An 18,106-nucleotide genomic window follows, 5' to 3' on the forward strand; every position below is an offset into this window, starting at 1 on the left:
TGGGGCTACCGCTGACTCATATATATTTTTATGCAAATTATATCTTGAAATAGCAAGAATGAAGAATATATATAAAAAAATATTGATTACATTCAATAGTATTTTGTGTTTAGAAAATTATGCAGAGAAATTTTAATACTTTTTGACTTTTGTAGCATCTGGAGTAGTATGGGACTGGTGAGTTTGTATCTTACTGGATTTTGCATCAAATATTAAAAATAGAATAAATTAGAAAATAATAAAAAGAAATGATCCGTAAATTTTAATTATGAAATCTTTAATCATTTAAGAAGAAAATTTACATCTAATGTCATACTTTATAAGTACATGTTACCACAAGTAACATAACAATATATGTACACAAATGCATTTTATACAAAAATACATAAAGGAATAGGTTATACCTAATTCACAAAAACAACACCTTTAACTAATATTAGTAACCCGTATATTGTTTTATAATTAAAAATATATATATATCAGCACAGAGAACACCATGTTTTGTCATTTGTGTCATTTTGACCATTGTCATGCTTGTAATACGCGTAGTTGTCATCATCAGAATCTGTATCACTATCACTGCCGCTTGCTGTATCACATGCATCCTCTGTGTAACATGTATTATACTCAGCATGAACAATGTTGGATCCTTTCTTCTGGAATCTGAAAGAAATAAGGCATTACATTGAACAGCTAATAAATTTGCAAGATGAATTGGTTTCCTACGGAAGAAATTTATTTTGCATTGACAACTCATGAGCAGGATGATAGCAGAATCCAGCTTTGTCCATATTATCACTTTTTGACACTGACAACTAGAATCCGGTTCTATCACTAGGTGAGCTTCGCAAGAGGCTGGTACGCTTCGTTTCTATACTATTAGGGAAGTGACACTATTAAAGAAACTTTTCCCGTACCACAGAAATTGAGCAGAATCAAGAAATTGCCACAGACCCTTATATCGTAGACATTTAGCTTGCCTTCACACTAGACCCTGTGAGCTGCAGCTGATAGCTTTATACTGTCTTAAATGTAAGTCTTCGCACACACGCTTCGGTGCAAGTGAACCGTGGCTCTGAGCTGCTGTAAAGATTACCTCGCCAGTAGCTGGCTCGAGTGGGCTGCTGGGGAGGGGGGGGGGAGAAAGAAAGTAACACGCAATCTTATGAGAAATCTTCACAAGTGAGCGTGAACTCAGTTGCAATGAAGAAAAGAGTACATATGTTTGACATTGAAAATTTTCTCATTTTGGTGTTACTCTGATGAAATGCATACTTTATACTATTATACAGTTCGTTAAACGAAGATATAGACACCCTGAAGTAATTGAAAAATTTTCTTTCGTCTTTTCTCAGTTTAGGAAACAGTCTGTTACAACGATAACCTGTATTTACGTTATTTCATTTAATATGTTGAGCAAAAGTGCTTTAACGTATGCATTTGCTACACAATAGAGAAAGAAGAAAAAAATGTCATGAATAATCTTATTTTGTAGGTGTTAGTTATATTTTCAGTCGACGGATGTCAATGTTTATTGATTTTGCTTCCTTCTCTCTTTAGTATAATTTAGGGGCGAGAAAACTAGTTATTTCCACTACTAATGAGAGTAAGCGATTTCCACACACTACATCTATAGTTGTTACGGACAATAGTACGATTACTATGATAACAGTTCCGTTGCCAGACTTGTTTATCTATGCTTATATAATGCAAGAGGACGCCATGTTGTTAAGCAGAAGTGTACTGAATCGCTGTGAAACAAATAAGTATTCTGAAATATAGTGTATTTAAATGATTGCAAATAGTGTGTAAATGTATACTTTTCGTAGTACATAAGTAGCAGTCATATATTTATATATGATTTATACTACAAAATAAAACCGAACTCAAGCCAAATAAAACATTCGTTATACTGTAAAATTAACATTCTTCCAGTCTTGATGGATTTATAGGATGAATCCACATTGTTCTATAATTTATGGCTAACATTAAGCTGCAGTTTCTTCTGACTAACATGGCTGCCATTTTAGTATCACGATCTTTTGAGCACTTCAGAAGTATTCAATGTCTTCACACTACAGGTTCAAATAAACGGCTCTCAAGATCTAGTGTGAAGGCGACCTTTAAGCTAGTTTTTTATTCAGGAGTGTTGACACTAGGGTTCGTCATTAATTTCATCATTAATTTCCCCAGGGAAGTTAAATGACCTGTGTAGTACGTCAGGTGGAGTAAAACAGCGTGTACTAAAGGTAGACGGTGGTGATCCAGTTTTTGATTACAGAAGATATTTACATTACTTCAAAGGACACGCTCTAACTTGGGAGTTGAACTGTCAATTGAAAATTATTTTACAAATTCATATCTGATGGCAACAAAAATGTAGAACTTGTTTCCAGAAGAAAACTCATCAACAAACTACATGAGCCAAAGTAAGTGTTCAAATGATTAGTCCTAAAATTCAATAAATTTGCGAAATGTTAAATCTGCCAGTGGAATTAATGCTTACAACACCCAAAAATAAATTGACGGACAACCACATAGAGCATAAATTGTAGACATCTTGTGGAATTCCCAAGAAATTATTATTATTTTGTAAAAACAGTGCACTGACGAGAAATACACGGACACTTACTAAGGGCAATCAGAAATCGAAATTAAGTCATTGAATACATTGCACTAATTGTTCTTTAAAGATAACAAAACTTACAATTGGAGATGTGGAAGTAAGGATCCGGTGATACAATAGTAAGAATGGTGCTGATGACGTTCCCAGAGAAAGAGGACATATGCAGTTACAGGAATAAACGCAGAAGCACTGAGCCACTTTTCTTATGAATATGTGCCCTATAGCTTCTGTAAGCAGATATCTACAAGGATTTTTTTTTTTTTTTTTTTACTACTACTACTACTACTCTTCATATACAATTCATCCATTTTTGAAGATATCGCATAAAAATATTTCATTAATGATGGTGTAATTTCAAATGAAAAAGTCCAAAAGGATTGTTTCCTTTTTGGGCTGTTTACTTTGAACGAAGTTTTCGGAGAACAATTTTATTTGTATTTGTTGAATAAATATTTCAGTAATAATTGCAGCATAACATGATTAAGAAAATGGAGCGAGAAAGTTTAATGCAGTGGTTCGTTCGTATCTTTATTTCTTTTCTTTCTTTTTTCTACTTTATTAAACCAATTACCAGCTCTACTGTTTGAAAATACCAGAACTGGAAACGTAATTTTTAACACCAGGCACAATTCTAACTATATACAGAACTACACGAACTCAGTTACTGACATAAAGTAACGGGTACTTCCGGTTGACGTGGAAAGTTGAAATTTCACATGATTGTAGCTTTTTGGGACTAACCCACAGGGGAAAATGCCAAAAGTGATTTTTTTTTTTTTTTTAGTTTTTAGGGAGTCTAAAGGGGGAACGAAGAAATTCCCTTTATTTAAATGAACCCTTTTTTTAGGGGGGTCTGTAATCTCATATTTCAGGTGCTTAGAATTGGAATAGAAACTTGAAATTAAGATATGCTTGTACGTTTTCGTTAGCGTTACCTAAGTCAATCACCAAAAGTAAAAATTTCCAACTTTAGAGTGTTTTTACGGGGAACTGAAAAATCTTTCCATTTATTTATATGGGACATATTTTACACCCCAAAAATGTTCAGGCACTTCCTGTAAGGCTACAATGATGAAATTTGGTATGATTGTATCCTTCCAGGAGTAACTCTCAGGAAAATTGCCAAAACTGAATATTTTTAGTTTTTAAGGGGTCTACAGGGGAAATGAAAAATCTCTGGGTGTTTTCTTGGAATACAAAATCTTATCTTATAGGTAGTTGAAATAGGAAAGGAAACTTGAAATTCGGTAGAATTGTGGATTTGAAACGCGGGGGCTCCGGGCAAAGCCACCAGCTGTCCAAATTCAGGAAATATTAAGAGGAAATGCACGAAATTCACTCTTGATGGAAAGACTGATACACAAGATATACGAGGACGTAGGCCGAGCAAACGCCGGGCTCTGGGGGCCGAGCCCCCAGGTAGTCAAAGGCTAGTTCAAATATAAAATGCAATAGCGTATTGTTAGTCTAGGGTATCTGGGTATATCTCCCTTTATTTCCAGACACTAGCGATATCTTCAAAATAAGACAAAAGGTTTATCTGCTAGTGAGAGGACTCAGTGGTAGAGCACCCATGTCTGATGGGAGGAATCCCTGGTTCGATTACAAGCTATGTGAGTTCGTAGTGAACAACATGTCTATATTTTTTTCTCTCCTGTTTTCTCTAACATTCTTACATATCCATCGCCTTTAGTCTATATGGCATAACTGCGGGACTTAAAACTAGAAATTTCATTTCATTCATTTTCAGGTCCACTGTTAGAACACTATATATTTGATACGAAGGTTGCACTGGAAGTTTCGGGAATCACGTACTGATAATGTAATCTATTAAATTTTGTTGTAGTTATAAACTGTCATCTTTGTTCACTCTAAATGCAAAACCATATGCAACTCGGAATCTTTGTCGTTGCAGAGCACCAGTTTTAAGTGAGAAGTCGTGATCAAAAATGGATTTGACAAAAGAGCCCTTCTGTGCCATGATTTATTTCCATTTTTGCCAAGGCTTAATTCACAACAAGCGTGTGTTCGTCGGATGGTTGCTACTTTTCCTGATAAGGCTCATCCCAGACGACAATTTACAGGTGGTTTTACGAATTCAGATGTGGTCGAGTCAGCCTGAGTGATGACGATTGTGCAGGTCGTGCATCGACAGCTATTGTGCCCAAAAACATTGAAATTGTTCGTGCATTAATTAACACTCTGCGACATGTGACTTATCGCGAAATTCAGGGGACCTTAGGCAATGGCGTGAGCCAAATACAAACGATATTGCATGATCATTTAGATGTGAAAAATCTTTGCGCTCGTTGGATCCTACACAATTTAACTCAAGCACAAAAAGACGCCCGTGTGAAGTGGTGTAAAGCTATGACGTAACGGTTCAAGTCTGGATCATCTAATTTGGTGTCTAACATTGTAACAGATGATGAAACGTGGATCTATGCATACAAACTGGAAACAAAGCGACAATCTACTGTGTGAGTGTTCCGTGATCAACCTAAACCAACCAAAGTTGTTCATGCACGCAGTGTCTTCAAACAAATGATTGCATCATATTTTGGTAAGTCTGGTCATATTGAAAGTGTCTCACTGGAGAATCGTAGAACAATCAATGTAGAATGGTACACAACTATATGTCTACCAGAAGTACTGATTGTGAGCAGACAGTCTAACTGCAACCGTCAAATCATTGTGCATCACGACAATGCCAGCACACAGCAACTGTCACAAGTGATTTTCTGGACCAGGAAAACGCTGGTCATGACACATCCGGCTTATTCCCCTGATTTAGCCTTCAATGATACCTTTTTGTTCCCAACAATCAAGAAAATGTTGCATGGGAAGCGCTTTTGTACTTCAGAGTGACGTAACTTTCAAGACGTGGTTCTATCGCATGAAACAATAAAACTTTGAAAAGCAATAAAAAATTGAAAATTGCTGTATCTTGATGTTCTTGCCTCCTATCATTTTCCCGAAGATTTCAGTGCAACCCTCGCATCGTTAAATCCAGATAATGTTTTAGGCTGAGAAAGTCAGTCGCATACCAACTTTTGACTCGTAAAATTTGGAGAAACTATTCAACTTATTATTGACCTAGTACAATAATATAGCATCAGTTACACAAATACATCACTGAATACAATTTTAAACAAGAAGGCATGATAAAAAGCTTTCTAAAACGGTATCAAAAATTATGAAAATGATATAATATTGCTGCTAGTTCAGTGACAAAAAATGAAGATGATTTTTCAGTAGTTAAAGATTTCTTCGATGCGACACAACCGGTTCGATTCTCAGTGAAAATACATGGATTTGGATCCGGCGTTACGACTGTCGGTCCAGGTTTCTAGAAAGCCCACGTTTTTAAAAGAAACCTTCCAACCAAGCATGATAATAATATATACAGTATAATATACATAGTAATATCTCGCACATAGTTCTGTTTACAAACAACCAAAACATGTTTACATTTATAAACAACACTATGTTTGTCCACTACTACGGTGGCAAACAGTAGGAACAGCAGCAATACCACTAAGCATGTGACGAAAAAGGACCGCTATCAAACCAAGACAATCAATCACAGCTGGTATCAGTTTTTAGCTGGTCAAATCCACTCTCTCAGCTTGCCTGAAGCCTTGAGAGAAACCTAACCCAAACCTTTCAGCTTGTAGCTCTAGGACTTCTATCCTGCCCAATTATTTTGCTCGAAACTCTGTGAGGCTTCTAAGCTCAGTCACCCAGCTTGCTTAGAGCTTTGTGGCTTTCTAACCCCTCTCTCTGCTTGCTCAAAGCATTAAAAATCCTAAATCCACTCCACTTAGTTTACTCACAACTCTGTAAAATTCTTCTCTAAGCTGCTCAAGCCTTAAAATACCATATTTTACCCAAATATTTAACATACATATACGAAAATTATGTTATATATATAACATATTTTTTGTAACATTATTTATTTAAAAATGTAATAAAACCTAATAACAGAAAAAATTCAAAATATAATTTGCTGTACCTTTGCTCTACCTAAGCAAAAATTTACAATATAATAAATTCCCAGTATCGATACTTACTCTTTCCTATTAAATGGACATCGCAAAACCATCCATATTTTTAGGTCCTCTCCGCCAGTAACAATTTTTATTGAGTTTTGAGCATTTGTTATACCCATGCACATAATTCGGCCAGTGTCTTCATCAGAAGCTGTACACAAATACTTCTCAGAAAGGAAATGACGAACTGAAAATACGTAGAAATATACAGTCAATTTATTTTAAATAAATCCAACAAAACTCATAAAATTCCCACTGATTCTTATACATTTTCCCATAGTATTTATCCGTTATTCTAGAACTGCAAATACCGAACACAAATGTCTAATTCTGGAAAAGTTAAAGTATATGCATCAAAATATCGTAAACACATTTTTAATATTGAACAGATGATAATACACGTTGTAGATGTGAAAGCTGCACGGCACAAAGCAGTAATCAAAACAGATAAACTCCACTCTCTGAGGGCATGCAGATAATTTTCAACAGTGACACCATTTTCTATCTCTCTGAGGGCATGCAGATAATTTTCAGCAGTGACACCATTTTCTATCTAAGTAAAATCTTTAAGAAAAACTCTCTAATGAAATCTACTAATAAAATAAATTACAACGTTCATATGCCCTTGAAGCTTCCAATCGATACAACTGTATTAACATATGTTTTGTTTACATTTAACTATTGTACAATTTTTCCAAAAAATCGTAGTCCCGAGATTCTTATAATTAAAAGAGTTAATGACCCATGTTAAACTGAAGCTCTTAATCTATTCCTGTGCTCCCTCTTACGGAAACAACTCTGTTCTCTTCTAATATTGCACTGTAATATTTGGTGCTGTCTCGCACAGGGAAGTAACAAGAATGCTCCATATGGTGCGAAGAATCGCTCGCTGGTTGGATCTAAAGTCACATGAGTTTGTGGTTAACTGAGTCCATGGATTCTATTCGAGGTTCTCCCATATCTTCATTCTACCAACTCGTCCATAATCAGGATTAGGAATTAGGTTTCTGCGCTTTCGGCATCTATGGCCATGTTAGTCCGTAACACATATAAGGGATGACACTACCTGGGGCATTGGAGAGGAAGAAATAAATGGAGAAGGGAGCAAGTAGCCTGAGACCATTATATTAGGTACCATGCCAGCATTTACCTGCTATGAATGAAAAAAAAAAAAAACAGGAAAAAACTAACTTTGGATGGCTGGCTTGAAAAGCTGTTATATCTTTCTGACCAAGTGTCCCCACCGGGAATCAAATCCGGGACAGCTCGCACCAAAGACTAGATTGTCAGCGACTACGCTACGTGGGTCCATTCCTCCATAGTGAACCGCGTGAAGCTCAACTAGAGATTTTCATTTCATTTTATGTCTTTTGGTGCGTCGGATGAGCGTTCTATTGATGGTATTTGACAATTTAAGACTTGCTTTTCTACATATTGCGTAGAACATTCAAATATTTTACAAAGTTTAGGTCACATTTACGTACAAATAATGGAGAAATTTGGGTCCATCATTTTGAATCATCCTGTATACATAAAAAAGTAACTATCTAATTCAATTATCAGAGCTAATAATTCTGTAGAAACTGGGTGTTTAAGCAACAGGTCTCCGCTGTAGTAAGTTTCAAGTAATCTAAATCATACGCACCATATACAAGAATCAAATGTTTAACTAGTATAAGGAAGGACTGGGTAGTGTAATGGCTAATTCACCACCACAGTAAGCCAGATACCTTAGTTCGACCACCAATCCATTCACTCTCTCAATATCAATGAGCATAAAACATACTTACTATTAATTGAGCCTAACCCTGTACGAACATCATAGCTTGATGTAAATAAGAGATCATTTAGTACACATATAGCGTCCGTCACTCCAACTTCTGTCAAGTGGTTTGGCAGCTTATGAAGAGCACCTTCAGACAGAGAATAAGAAATCAAAAAGTTGTTCATTCATATTACTTCAATTTATACATTGAAAGAACACATATTTCAGTATCTTTCAACACATTCATAGATTCATAGCCTTAACACATGAAACTAAAATTCACCGATATATTACAAGATGACACAGGTGACAAAATAGCAAGTAGCAGTGTCATAGTATACGCCACAAAACTTAAGTAGGAATTTTTGCATTTCCCTTCACCTTCCATTCTCCATTCAAAGATTTGTCAAGTTATTTAGTTTCATTTTAGCGTCGTATTCCTAATTCGTATTTTTGCATCCTGATCATTATACTAACCCGTTAATCTCAAAAGCACTGCAGGTAGTATATCAAGCAAGGATGATACCCATACTTACTCCCAAAGGAAAACATGGGAAACCGATTTTTGATTATCCATATCTTGTTATCAACTGTATGGATCGCCTTCATTCACGAACTCGTTTGCTACCTTTTAACTTTCTACCTCCTGGCCAAAACTGCTAGTATTCCCAGGGCCGGATTTAGCATTTTGGCGCCCCTAGGCCCAATAGTTTTTTCCGCCCCCTAGTCTGGTTAAAGTTACTTTCCTAAAAACCTTTATTAAAAAATTATATCAGGTCTACATGTTAATTTCTTAAACACCACTCCACAATGCAATTTTATCACTGCAAGTTTTTTTTTTTTTTTTTTTTTTTTAAAGGAATTTACTTGGTTCTGGGCTTAATAAAATACCGTTAATGTATTAACAAAAGATTGGTGAACTTTACCAACAATTATTTGTTCCAATGAACTTCAAAATCAGAATGCTTTATTAGCCAGATTTCTTTAATCAATTCAAAAAAATATGTTAAGTTATGGCTAATTATTTTTATTTCTAGATATTTTTTAAATTTTTTTTTTCGCTCGGCCGTGCGCCCCCTGGGAGCTTGCGCCCATAGGCCCGGGCCTACCGGGTCTATTGGGAAATCCGGCCGTAGGTATTCCCTCAAATAGTTCTTGAGATCTCGAATGGACATATGGTCAGAGTAAATATATAAAAAAGTTCTCGGTAAACCAAACTCTTTAAACTCCTTTGCAATTTTAGTGCCCATTTAAAAATTGGTATGTAACAGCGTAATAATGTAATATTGTCATCTGTCTCGTGTGAGTTCTAAACAACTATAAACAAAACCAGTATAACTAAAGCATGCTGATGTTATTAACGCAAAATAGTTCATCACTAGAAGTGTAGTTTTACTATAAAGCAATCAGGTAAAACTAATACACCTATGATGAAAGACAACACAGAAATTACATAATGCTTCAACCAAATACATTTAATGAAATACTAGAAGTAATGTACGTAAGCATGCGTGATGGTAGACTTTTTTGTGGCACAAGCCTAACTGACTAGGTGTTCGTTTTGCTATTTGTAAGTTGGGAAAATAGCTGACTGCTAGTTCTGCGATTACTGTGGTGAATTAAAAACAAGAAAGTCTTAATGTAATACTGAAAAGCACATGTGATAAGTGTTCATATACCTATAATTATGGTCAATCAAGGAAAGAATCAACGATATCATCCCGCTAGTAAAAAGTGCCCACGCCTGGATAAATTTTAAATTGCGCTTTTTATACTAATTTGTAATTGCGTTTTTTATATTAATTTCTAATTGCACTTTTTATATTAATTTCTAATTTCACTTTTTATACTAATTTCTAATTAAACTTTTTATACTAATTTCTAATTATACTTTTTATACTAATTTTTAATTGCGCTTTTCACACTAATTTCTAATTTCACTTTTTATACTAATTTCTAATTACTTTATTACTTATTTTTAATTTTTTTACAAAATATTTATATAATATTTATTCAAATTGCGTTTGCCCCTTATAAATCATGTTTAAATTTCATTGTTGTTATTGTTCTAAAATATTAATATAGATACTTAAATATATAAATTAATGAATGAGACTAATATAAACATATTGCCAAAATAGATATCTGACAACGACAATAATGAGTTTGTAAGAATATAAAATCATTAATTAACCGTTTTTACTTCTGTGCGTCTTTTAGTAGTAACACATGCAAATTTTAACAGCGAAAAACAGCAAAACAGTAAGCAAAACAGCAAAAAATAAGGAACCAGACATTAACAATTTTACGCACAGAATCCACTTTGCATTAAGTCCGTTGGCAAAACTACAAAAGATTACATTCCTTGAACAGTGCACAATTTACATTTTACAGAATATCAAAATATAATTATCCACTAATACACGTTATTGTGATAAGCCTCGCAACAGCATCCTCAAACCTTCGCCGAGATTACAGACAAAAGATCTCCTCCAGTTCCTTACCAGAGGGTAGCGTTCCCAAAACTGATGCAACGTTCCCTATTTGTACTGCCATACTGATGCGTTGCAGTAGAAAAGAGGTTGCTCTAGCGTCTCCTGACGATAAATAAATACGGTGACCAACTTCTTTTATAAAGTTAAGGCCTTCGGGACCCCATGAACCACCCGATTCGACAGCTATAGCGACAAAATGATATTTGTCGAGTAAATTGCTATACTTCCTGCGCTTTTCTGTTTCCCGGCGAGCAGCCACGTTGCCAGCTTGTGCTGAGGAAGAATGCAGATTTGAAGGGGCGAAGGAGTCGGAACAAGTAAAATCCCATAGAAGTGCTTTTCCTTTCTTCCACGGTATTAGGGTCATACCATCTGGCCTCTTGCCGTCTGCACGACTGCATCCCAACGGTTCACATATAGAAGGAACGCCTGCTGAAATTAGTGCCCTCATGATAATGTCGTTGACGCTGGAGTGACGTGAATGTCTGCCCGCACTACTGGCACAGGAGAGTCCATGAAGGCCCTTCTTGTCTACGACACTTCTACATGCAGGACATCTGTGTTGCTCGCAAACATCTGCTCCCAAACGCAGTGCACTGGCAATTCGAAAACTGTCATTGGAAAGATGTAATCCTAAAGAAGGTGACGGGATAGCATGGAGCCAAGCTACTGCTTCTGGAGATGATGTAGCTAGAAGTCTGGCCTTATCTTCTGGGTTATCGGATGACTGAAGTAGAGCTGAAAAGTGATGATTTATAAGAGGATCGTCCCAAGAGGATTGTAGTCCTCTCTTATCAAGGTCAGGGGGATCTGATCCCACTATAGATGACCACTTAGCAATGCTATCGTTGACATCCGAATCCGATACTAGGCTAAGATCTTGTTGGAGAATGGTCTCGATCAATGGCTTAGCACCATAGAATGAAGACAGAAAGGATGAAATAGCCAGATCCACGGCGCGACGAATGCCGAGACCTCCGTGGTTAACAGGAAGGGACGCCTGCAACCAAGAGTTATTATTGAGTGAACAATTCAGGATAGATTCTAGACCGGTTTTCAAGGAGTTGTCATAGCATTCCAGTAGATCAGCATCCCGCCAAGAAGGAGCACAGCGAAGAAAGTATAGCAGCCTTGGCATGGACAATGAGGCACGTAGTAGGTAAAAGGCAGAGTGAGCTGAAATCAAGGAAAAACGTGTAAAGAAGAATTCTAATTTAGAAATTTTGTCTTTTAATATTGTTCGTCTTGCCTCATTAGATAATGCTGCTCCTAATAAGCTGGCGTCATCTGTCGAAATTCTTTGAATCCCAGGCGCGGCTTCGTCAAACAGCTTGAAGAGGTTATTAGACTGCTCATTGGAGACTCCGAGAAAGCTGACCTCACATTTGGAGAAATTCATTTGCAATCCGATCTCCTTAGCCCGTCTACGGATCATTTCTAATGTCTCTAGTACTGTATCCTTGTTTCCAGCTATAGTCCCGTCATCCAAATACCATATGTTCAGCTCTGTGTTTATATTATTAACGATGGATTGTAAAGTTAGTGCGAACAAACCAGGGCCAAGAGGGTCGCCTTGCTGTACGCCACGCTGAGAGAGGATTATTTCGTCTCCTAAGTATAAGTTGCTCGGTTGCGAGTAACATTGATGGACGTATCGATAAATTGACGGAAAACTGTTTTTTACCTGTATGAGCATAGAGTCACGATTCAACTCGTTAAATGCGTTTCTGAAGTCTATTTTCAGAAAAACTTTCTCCTGCTGGTGTGGAAAAGAGTAGTACATACGAGCAGCGTGGACTGCTGCTTCTGCTCCATGTGAGACGCAAACTCCCAGTTGGTGTGGGGATAGAAAATGTGTTAGAGGTTCTCTAATTCTATGGCAAATTATTTTTGCTGATAATCTCATCCACATATTGCCTATTGCGATAGGACGAATGCCGCCACTTTTCTTCCTCAAAGCTATTAGTGATGCTCCAAAGAAAATAGGTCTAATTTCCGTGGGCACATCACCGGAAATAATCAGGTGGAGAAAATCACAGATGGCGTTAATCAGGTAGTCTTTTGTTTTGCAGTCTTGGGAGAGTAGGAGGTCCTTTAATATTGAAGGACGGAGACTGTCCATACCTCCAGATGACCCGGAAGGAAATGATTTAAGTGCCTTCGTAAACTCGTCAGCTGATACTCTAGGCACTACAATACTGTGCTCAATGAGATCGGGAGGTTCAAAAGGGTGGCTGTGAGCCGGATGTTTCTCTTTTAATGCTTCTAATACAGATCCATTCGGAGAAGCTATAGTATCTTCTGAAATGAGAAGCCGTACTGCGTTGCGGACATCACCATCTACTAATTTGTTCTCGACATTCTTAATGTTAAAAGTGGAATTTACTGGTCGTCGAGCTTTGAAGGATTTTTTACTGTGATTAGGAAGGGCTTCGCAACGAGAATCAGACTAACATCGCACTCTTTGTTTAACCCATGATGTTAAATTATTCACTTTGTCAGCTTTTGATGGCACGCACAGTGTAACGTAAGGAAGAAAGAAGAGATCCATCCAAGCTTCTGAGTCGTTTGTACGTACAATCTGTTGCAATACCTCGCACAGAGAGTCTGCCACTGTAGCTCTAACCCCTCGAGGTACCCTGCGCAACATTGGAATAGAAGACTTCAATCTTGCTAGATGCTTATTGCATTTGGAGATCAAATTTTTTCTTGGGTGATCGACATTATCAGTGGATGATTGCGACTTCCGTGAAAGCGAGCATGATTTGATTTTATTGATATCATAATGGCACCTACTATTGTGAATTGCTAGGTCTTTTAAACTAACACACAATTTGTTGCAAAGCTTACAGGTAGTCTCGTTAGGCCTGTTTGAAAAATCAATGCTCATGATTAATGCGGTATCATTTTGGGTTTGATTTCTTTGGTTAAATTTTGATTCTGATGCGTTGCTTACATGCGAGAAATCTGCATTAATGGCCCTGCAGTCTTTATTGATATCATCACTAATAGCAGTGAAAGGATTACTTTTAATTGTGCTTTCTATACTAATTTCTAATTTCACTTTTTATACTAATTTATAATTGAACATTTTATACTAATTTCCAATTGCGCTTTTTATACTAATTTCTAATTACGCTTTTTACACTAATTCGTAATTGCACTTTTTATACCGATTTCTAATTGCACTTTTTATACTAATTTGTAATTGGGAGCTTTTTACACTAATTTGTAATTGCGTTCTTTACATGTAATTGTGCTTTTTATACTAATTTGTAATTGCGCTTTTTATACTAATTTCTAATTGTGCTTTTTATACTAATTTGTAATTGCGCTTTTTATACTAATTTCTAATTGTGCTTTTTATACTAATTTGTAATTGCGCTTTTTATACTAATTTCTAATTGTGCTTTTTATACTAATTTCAGGATCCTGAATCCAACTGTTGTTTTCAGATATATTCGTCTATGGAGTCACGAGAAAAATTATCTCAAGGTTGGAATGTTTGTATCTGTGTATATTCCAAGTTTGAAAAAATGAAATGAAATGAAATATTTGGGTTTTACGTCCCACGTTTATGACGGTTAGGCTAAAGGAGACAGTGATAATGAGAAATGAATGAAATGGTGGAATTGCACAATTTATTCGTTCCATTGATTGAGAGGTTGCTGACAAAAGAACATGGACGAAGATTGTAGAAGCTATGGAAATTCACAGTTTCTGAAAATTAAATTGATTTCATTATCTATATTTATCCTGGGTAAATTTTCATGAACCCTTCTGTTCCCTTCAGTAGTAACGAAGCACGGAGAAATTTCTAACGCCAAAACAAAACTTATTAATGCACGGATGTTATAACTTCGTCATACAAACAGTCACTGTTTCGAAAACACTTATATAATTTATCAAAAACTGAAACACAGGAAATTATAAAATATAACTGAAAAAAGTGAATAATGATGAACATTTGCTGACAAGCAAGCAATTACAGAATATAAGTTAAATGCAATATATGTTATGCTTTGTATTTCTCAAAGTCAAGTTGCTCCTTGAGAGAGAATACCTTTGAGCATTTGCTTTCAGAATAGCAAGATATGATAACTTCACAGCAGGGTTGGCAAAAACCATGGTTTTTATTGAACAGTTTTTTTGGTTTAATTTTTTTTTTTTTTTTTTGGTTTAAACCAGGTTTTTTGGTTTAAATAATTTACTCTATGTATTTATATTAGATATGGACAGAAATTAGTTTGTTTCGCCTTGGTGTTATTATGCAACAACAAGGTTATGCTGAAAGGGGTCACATAAGCTTAAAGCGGAATCCAAACCGCTTCTCGGCATATGTGGAGACGTCACCATGAAGTTCACACGATTTAAAGCATTTTTCGTTCTTTTTTTGTTTGGTTTAAACCAGTTGGTGTTTTGTTTTGAAAAAACCAGCTGGTTTAAACCACCTTGGTTTAAACCAGCCAACCCTGCTTCAAAATAACTTAAATTTTGAGTAAAATTATTGATATTATTGAAGTCTTATCCAGTTTCCTTTCAGTTACATTTAGTTCAGGTTTTTCGTCCTAATGCAATAAGATACACGTTCTTCCTTTCTATTGAAGAAATTACTTGGTGGACAATCTTAACACCAACACTGTAGTTGCACATCCCTACATGCTCTGATAACCTAAATCATGTTCCTTAGAGTCTCTTGTATTTTTTTTTTAAATACTGGTACTATTTAGAATTAACTTTTTCATCTAACTGCCAAAGGGACCAGACAAGTCCTTGAAAATTTTCTCAGGATAAATCTACAGCGAAAATAAGGTCAGTTTTATTATTAACTTAACAATAATTTATCGAACCTTCTCCTTATAACAATTTGTAATATAACGTTCAGTGTTCTGTTCGGGCCCGACTTACCACAACCATTTGAAAATTTGTGATCACTCTGTACAGAGAAACAGAATATGTATATTTTCTGGCACCTTCCAAATACTCTATGATATAAAAATATATATGTAAAAGAAATAATTCTAGTACCTGAGTTCCAGCTGACTACTTTTAAATTGCTTCTCTGATCCCCTATTAGTATCTTCCCTCCATGAATTTCAACACATTTTACTTTGGATACTTTCACAGGCAAATGTCTCTCATTGATGAAACGAGTAAAACTTTTTAAACCTTGTAGTTTTCGATTTCGAATACACCAGATCTTCACTTGTCCTCGGCTACATGACGTCACTATGATGCCACCTGAAACCTACGTAACTACTTACAGCACTGAAACTATATAGAGTATTCACAAAAGAATTATGATGTTTCGTAAGTAAATAAATTAGCATAAGTGTAACATACGCTATTAAGGATAGCGATTGTTTAGTTGTAAAATACTTTCATTTACTTATTTTTGACTCTTATCTCCCAAAATTCAGATCTTTAGGTTAAAGGAGACACGTATGTATCTACAATGAAGAATGAGTGGTTAAAAAACGATGCGTAACATGCATGACCCAGGGTTTGCTCACGTGGGCCCAGCCCGAAAAAAAAAACACTGGGTTTTTTTTCGGGTTGGACCCACCTGAAAAAACCCATCTGGGTTTTTGAGATTTTTGTTAGTATATTATTGGTACAACTAAGGTGACCACATTGTAAGTGACTTTTATCAGATTTTGGACTTTCCTTGGGCGAATTAGATATTTTCACGTTAAAGTACACAACAACATTCAACATAAGATCTTTCTAAAGTTCTGACTGCACTGAATAAATAAATAAATAAATAAATAAATAAAGAGAGAAAAAAGAAAAAGAAAACTTATCTTAGCTTGAGATAATTATAGGACAAATTAATGTATGGATTATACTTATAGCCTATTTGAAGTAAAATATGCAATTTTATATTTTAGTAAATACATTCTGTGAAAAGTGTGCTCGCCAACTCGGCGACGTCGAGGGACGTTATCTTTCATACGTATGACGAGTTTAAGGATAAAGGTGTCGGTACTACCAGTAAATATGTGAATACATTAGTAAAACTATTAGTAGTACTTCTTATCTTTGATGGTAACACAAGTATTCTTCAGTAAAATTTGATTTCCGACAACAGTTTATTCAGTCATTTGTTGCTACCCTTCAAATAAGCATTCTGTGGAATCAACACGAGGAATAGTGTAAAAATTCTTATCAAGTTTAAGAAGCTTAATGCTGAGAGTTCCGAAGACTACGTAACACATACTATTGCAAGTGCTGAATTCAAACTTCCGTACTAGTGGAAGTTTCTATGTACAGTAAAGGAGGGAAAAACTCGTCGTGGAAGAAGTGCTAGGAAAATGCCAGCGATTGAATGTATAAACCATCGGAAGTTAATACTTCAGCAATCAAACTATTTATTTGCACTGGAATATAGTTAATTTCATTTAAGACATTTTGAAAGATTTACTTCATAAAATATGAATTATATCTTTGTTTCAAATTAATATATTTGGTATTTATATTTGGTATAGATCACTGAAGCTCGTGGGATGACTCGATCTACATTTGTTTTAGTATTCTGTTTTATTTTCTGATTATTATCCAGTCGCCATATGATTAGCACGTGTCGTCCTGGAATAAATTCTCAGTTGGAAGAATATAATTTTCAGCGTTTATCCAGTATTGTGAAGCAATTAGAAACTATTTCACTTGCAAAAAACGCGGAAAGCGGCCTGGGACCTATAAGTTAGGTACCACCCCTGCATTTGCCTGGTGTAAATGAGGAAAACTTCATTCAGGATGCCTTGCCTGAAAAAAAGCTTTTTACACTTTTTCGACCGAGTGCCCCCACCGAAAATCAAACCTAGGATCACTCGCCAGAAATAATAGCATTGGAAATGGATTCCGATGACGCCTGACCCTCCTATTAAGGCTTTCTAAGGATGTAGAGACAAGGTCATTGTTATTAAAATTGTAGATATTACAATTATCATATAAAAAGTCATGTAAACATCAAGCAAGGTTATGTTACTTTCATTCATGCATAGTAATCCAAGGAATCATATAAAATAGAATACAATCATACTTCAAATCTGGTATAATACAAAGTAGTTACTAAGGATCAAACATGTAATTTCGCCACTTATTTTAACATCAATTCGTCGAAAATGTCAGGCTTCTCTTCACTGCCTTTCAAATACTCTTCGTTTTA

The 18,106-nt window shown here is 35.7% G+C and overlaps 1 protein-coding gene across 3 annotated transcripts in view; it reads right to left on the reverse strand.

Annotated features, from left to right (window-relative positions):
• Positions 1–256: 256 nt before the first annotated feature.
• The window catches only part of LOC145672125 (eukaryotic translation initiation factor 3 subunit I-like), a 44,011-nt gene continuing 26,161 nt past the window's right edge, over positions 257–18,106 (reverse strand). For all 3 annotated transcript variants that reach the window (XM_081741415.1, XM_081741417.1, XM_081741416.1), the window contains 4 exons: positions 15,967–16,186; positions 8,469–8,591; positions 6,700–6,865; positions 257–663 (listed from right to left, as the gene is read on the reverse strand). In XM_081741415.1, the coding sequence (XP_081597541.1) occupies positions 480–663; positions 6,700–6,865; positions 8,469–8,591; positions 15,967–16,186 (693 nt within the window). In that variant the 3' untranslated portion in view covers positions 257–479. The remainder of the gene's footprint in view (positions 664–6,699; positions 6,866–8,468; positions 8,592–15,966; positions 16,187–18,106) is intronic.

This window comes from Thermobia domestica, chromosome 15 (genome assembly GCF_964235325.1).
Source record: "Thermobia domestica chromosome 15, izTheDome1.hap1.1, whole genome shotgun sequence".
Taxonomy (NCBI): Eukaryota; Metazoa; Arthropoda; class Insecta; order Zygentoma; family Lepismatidae; genus Thermobia; species Thermobia domestica.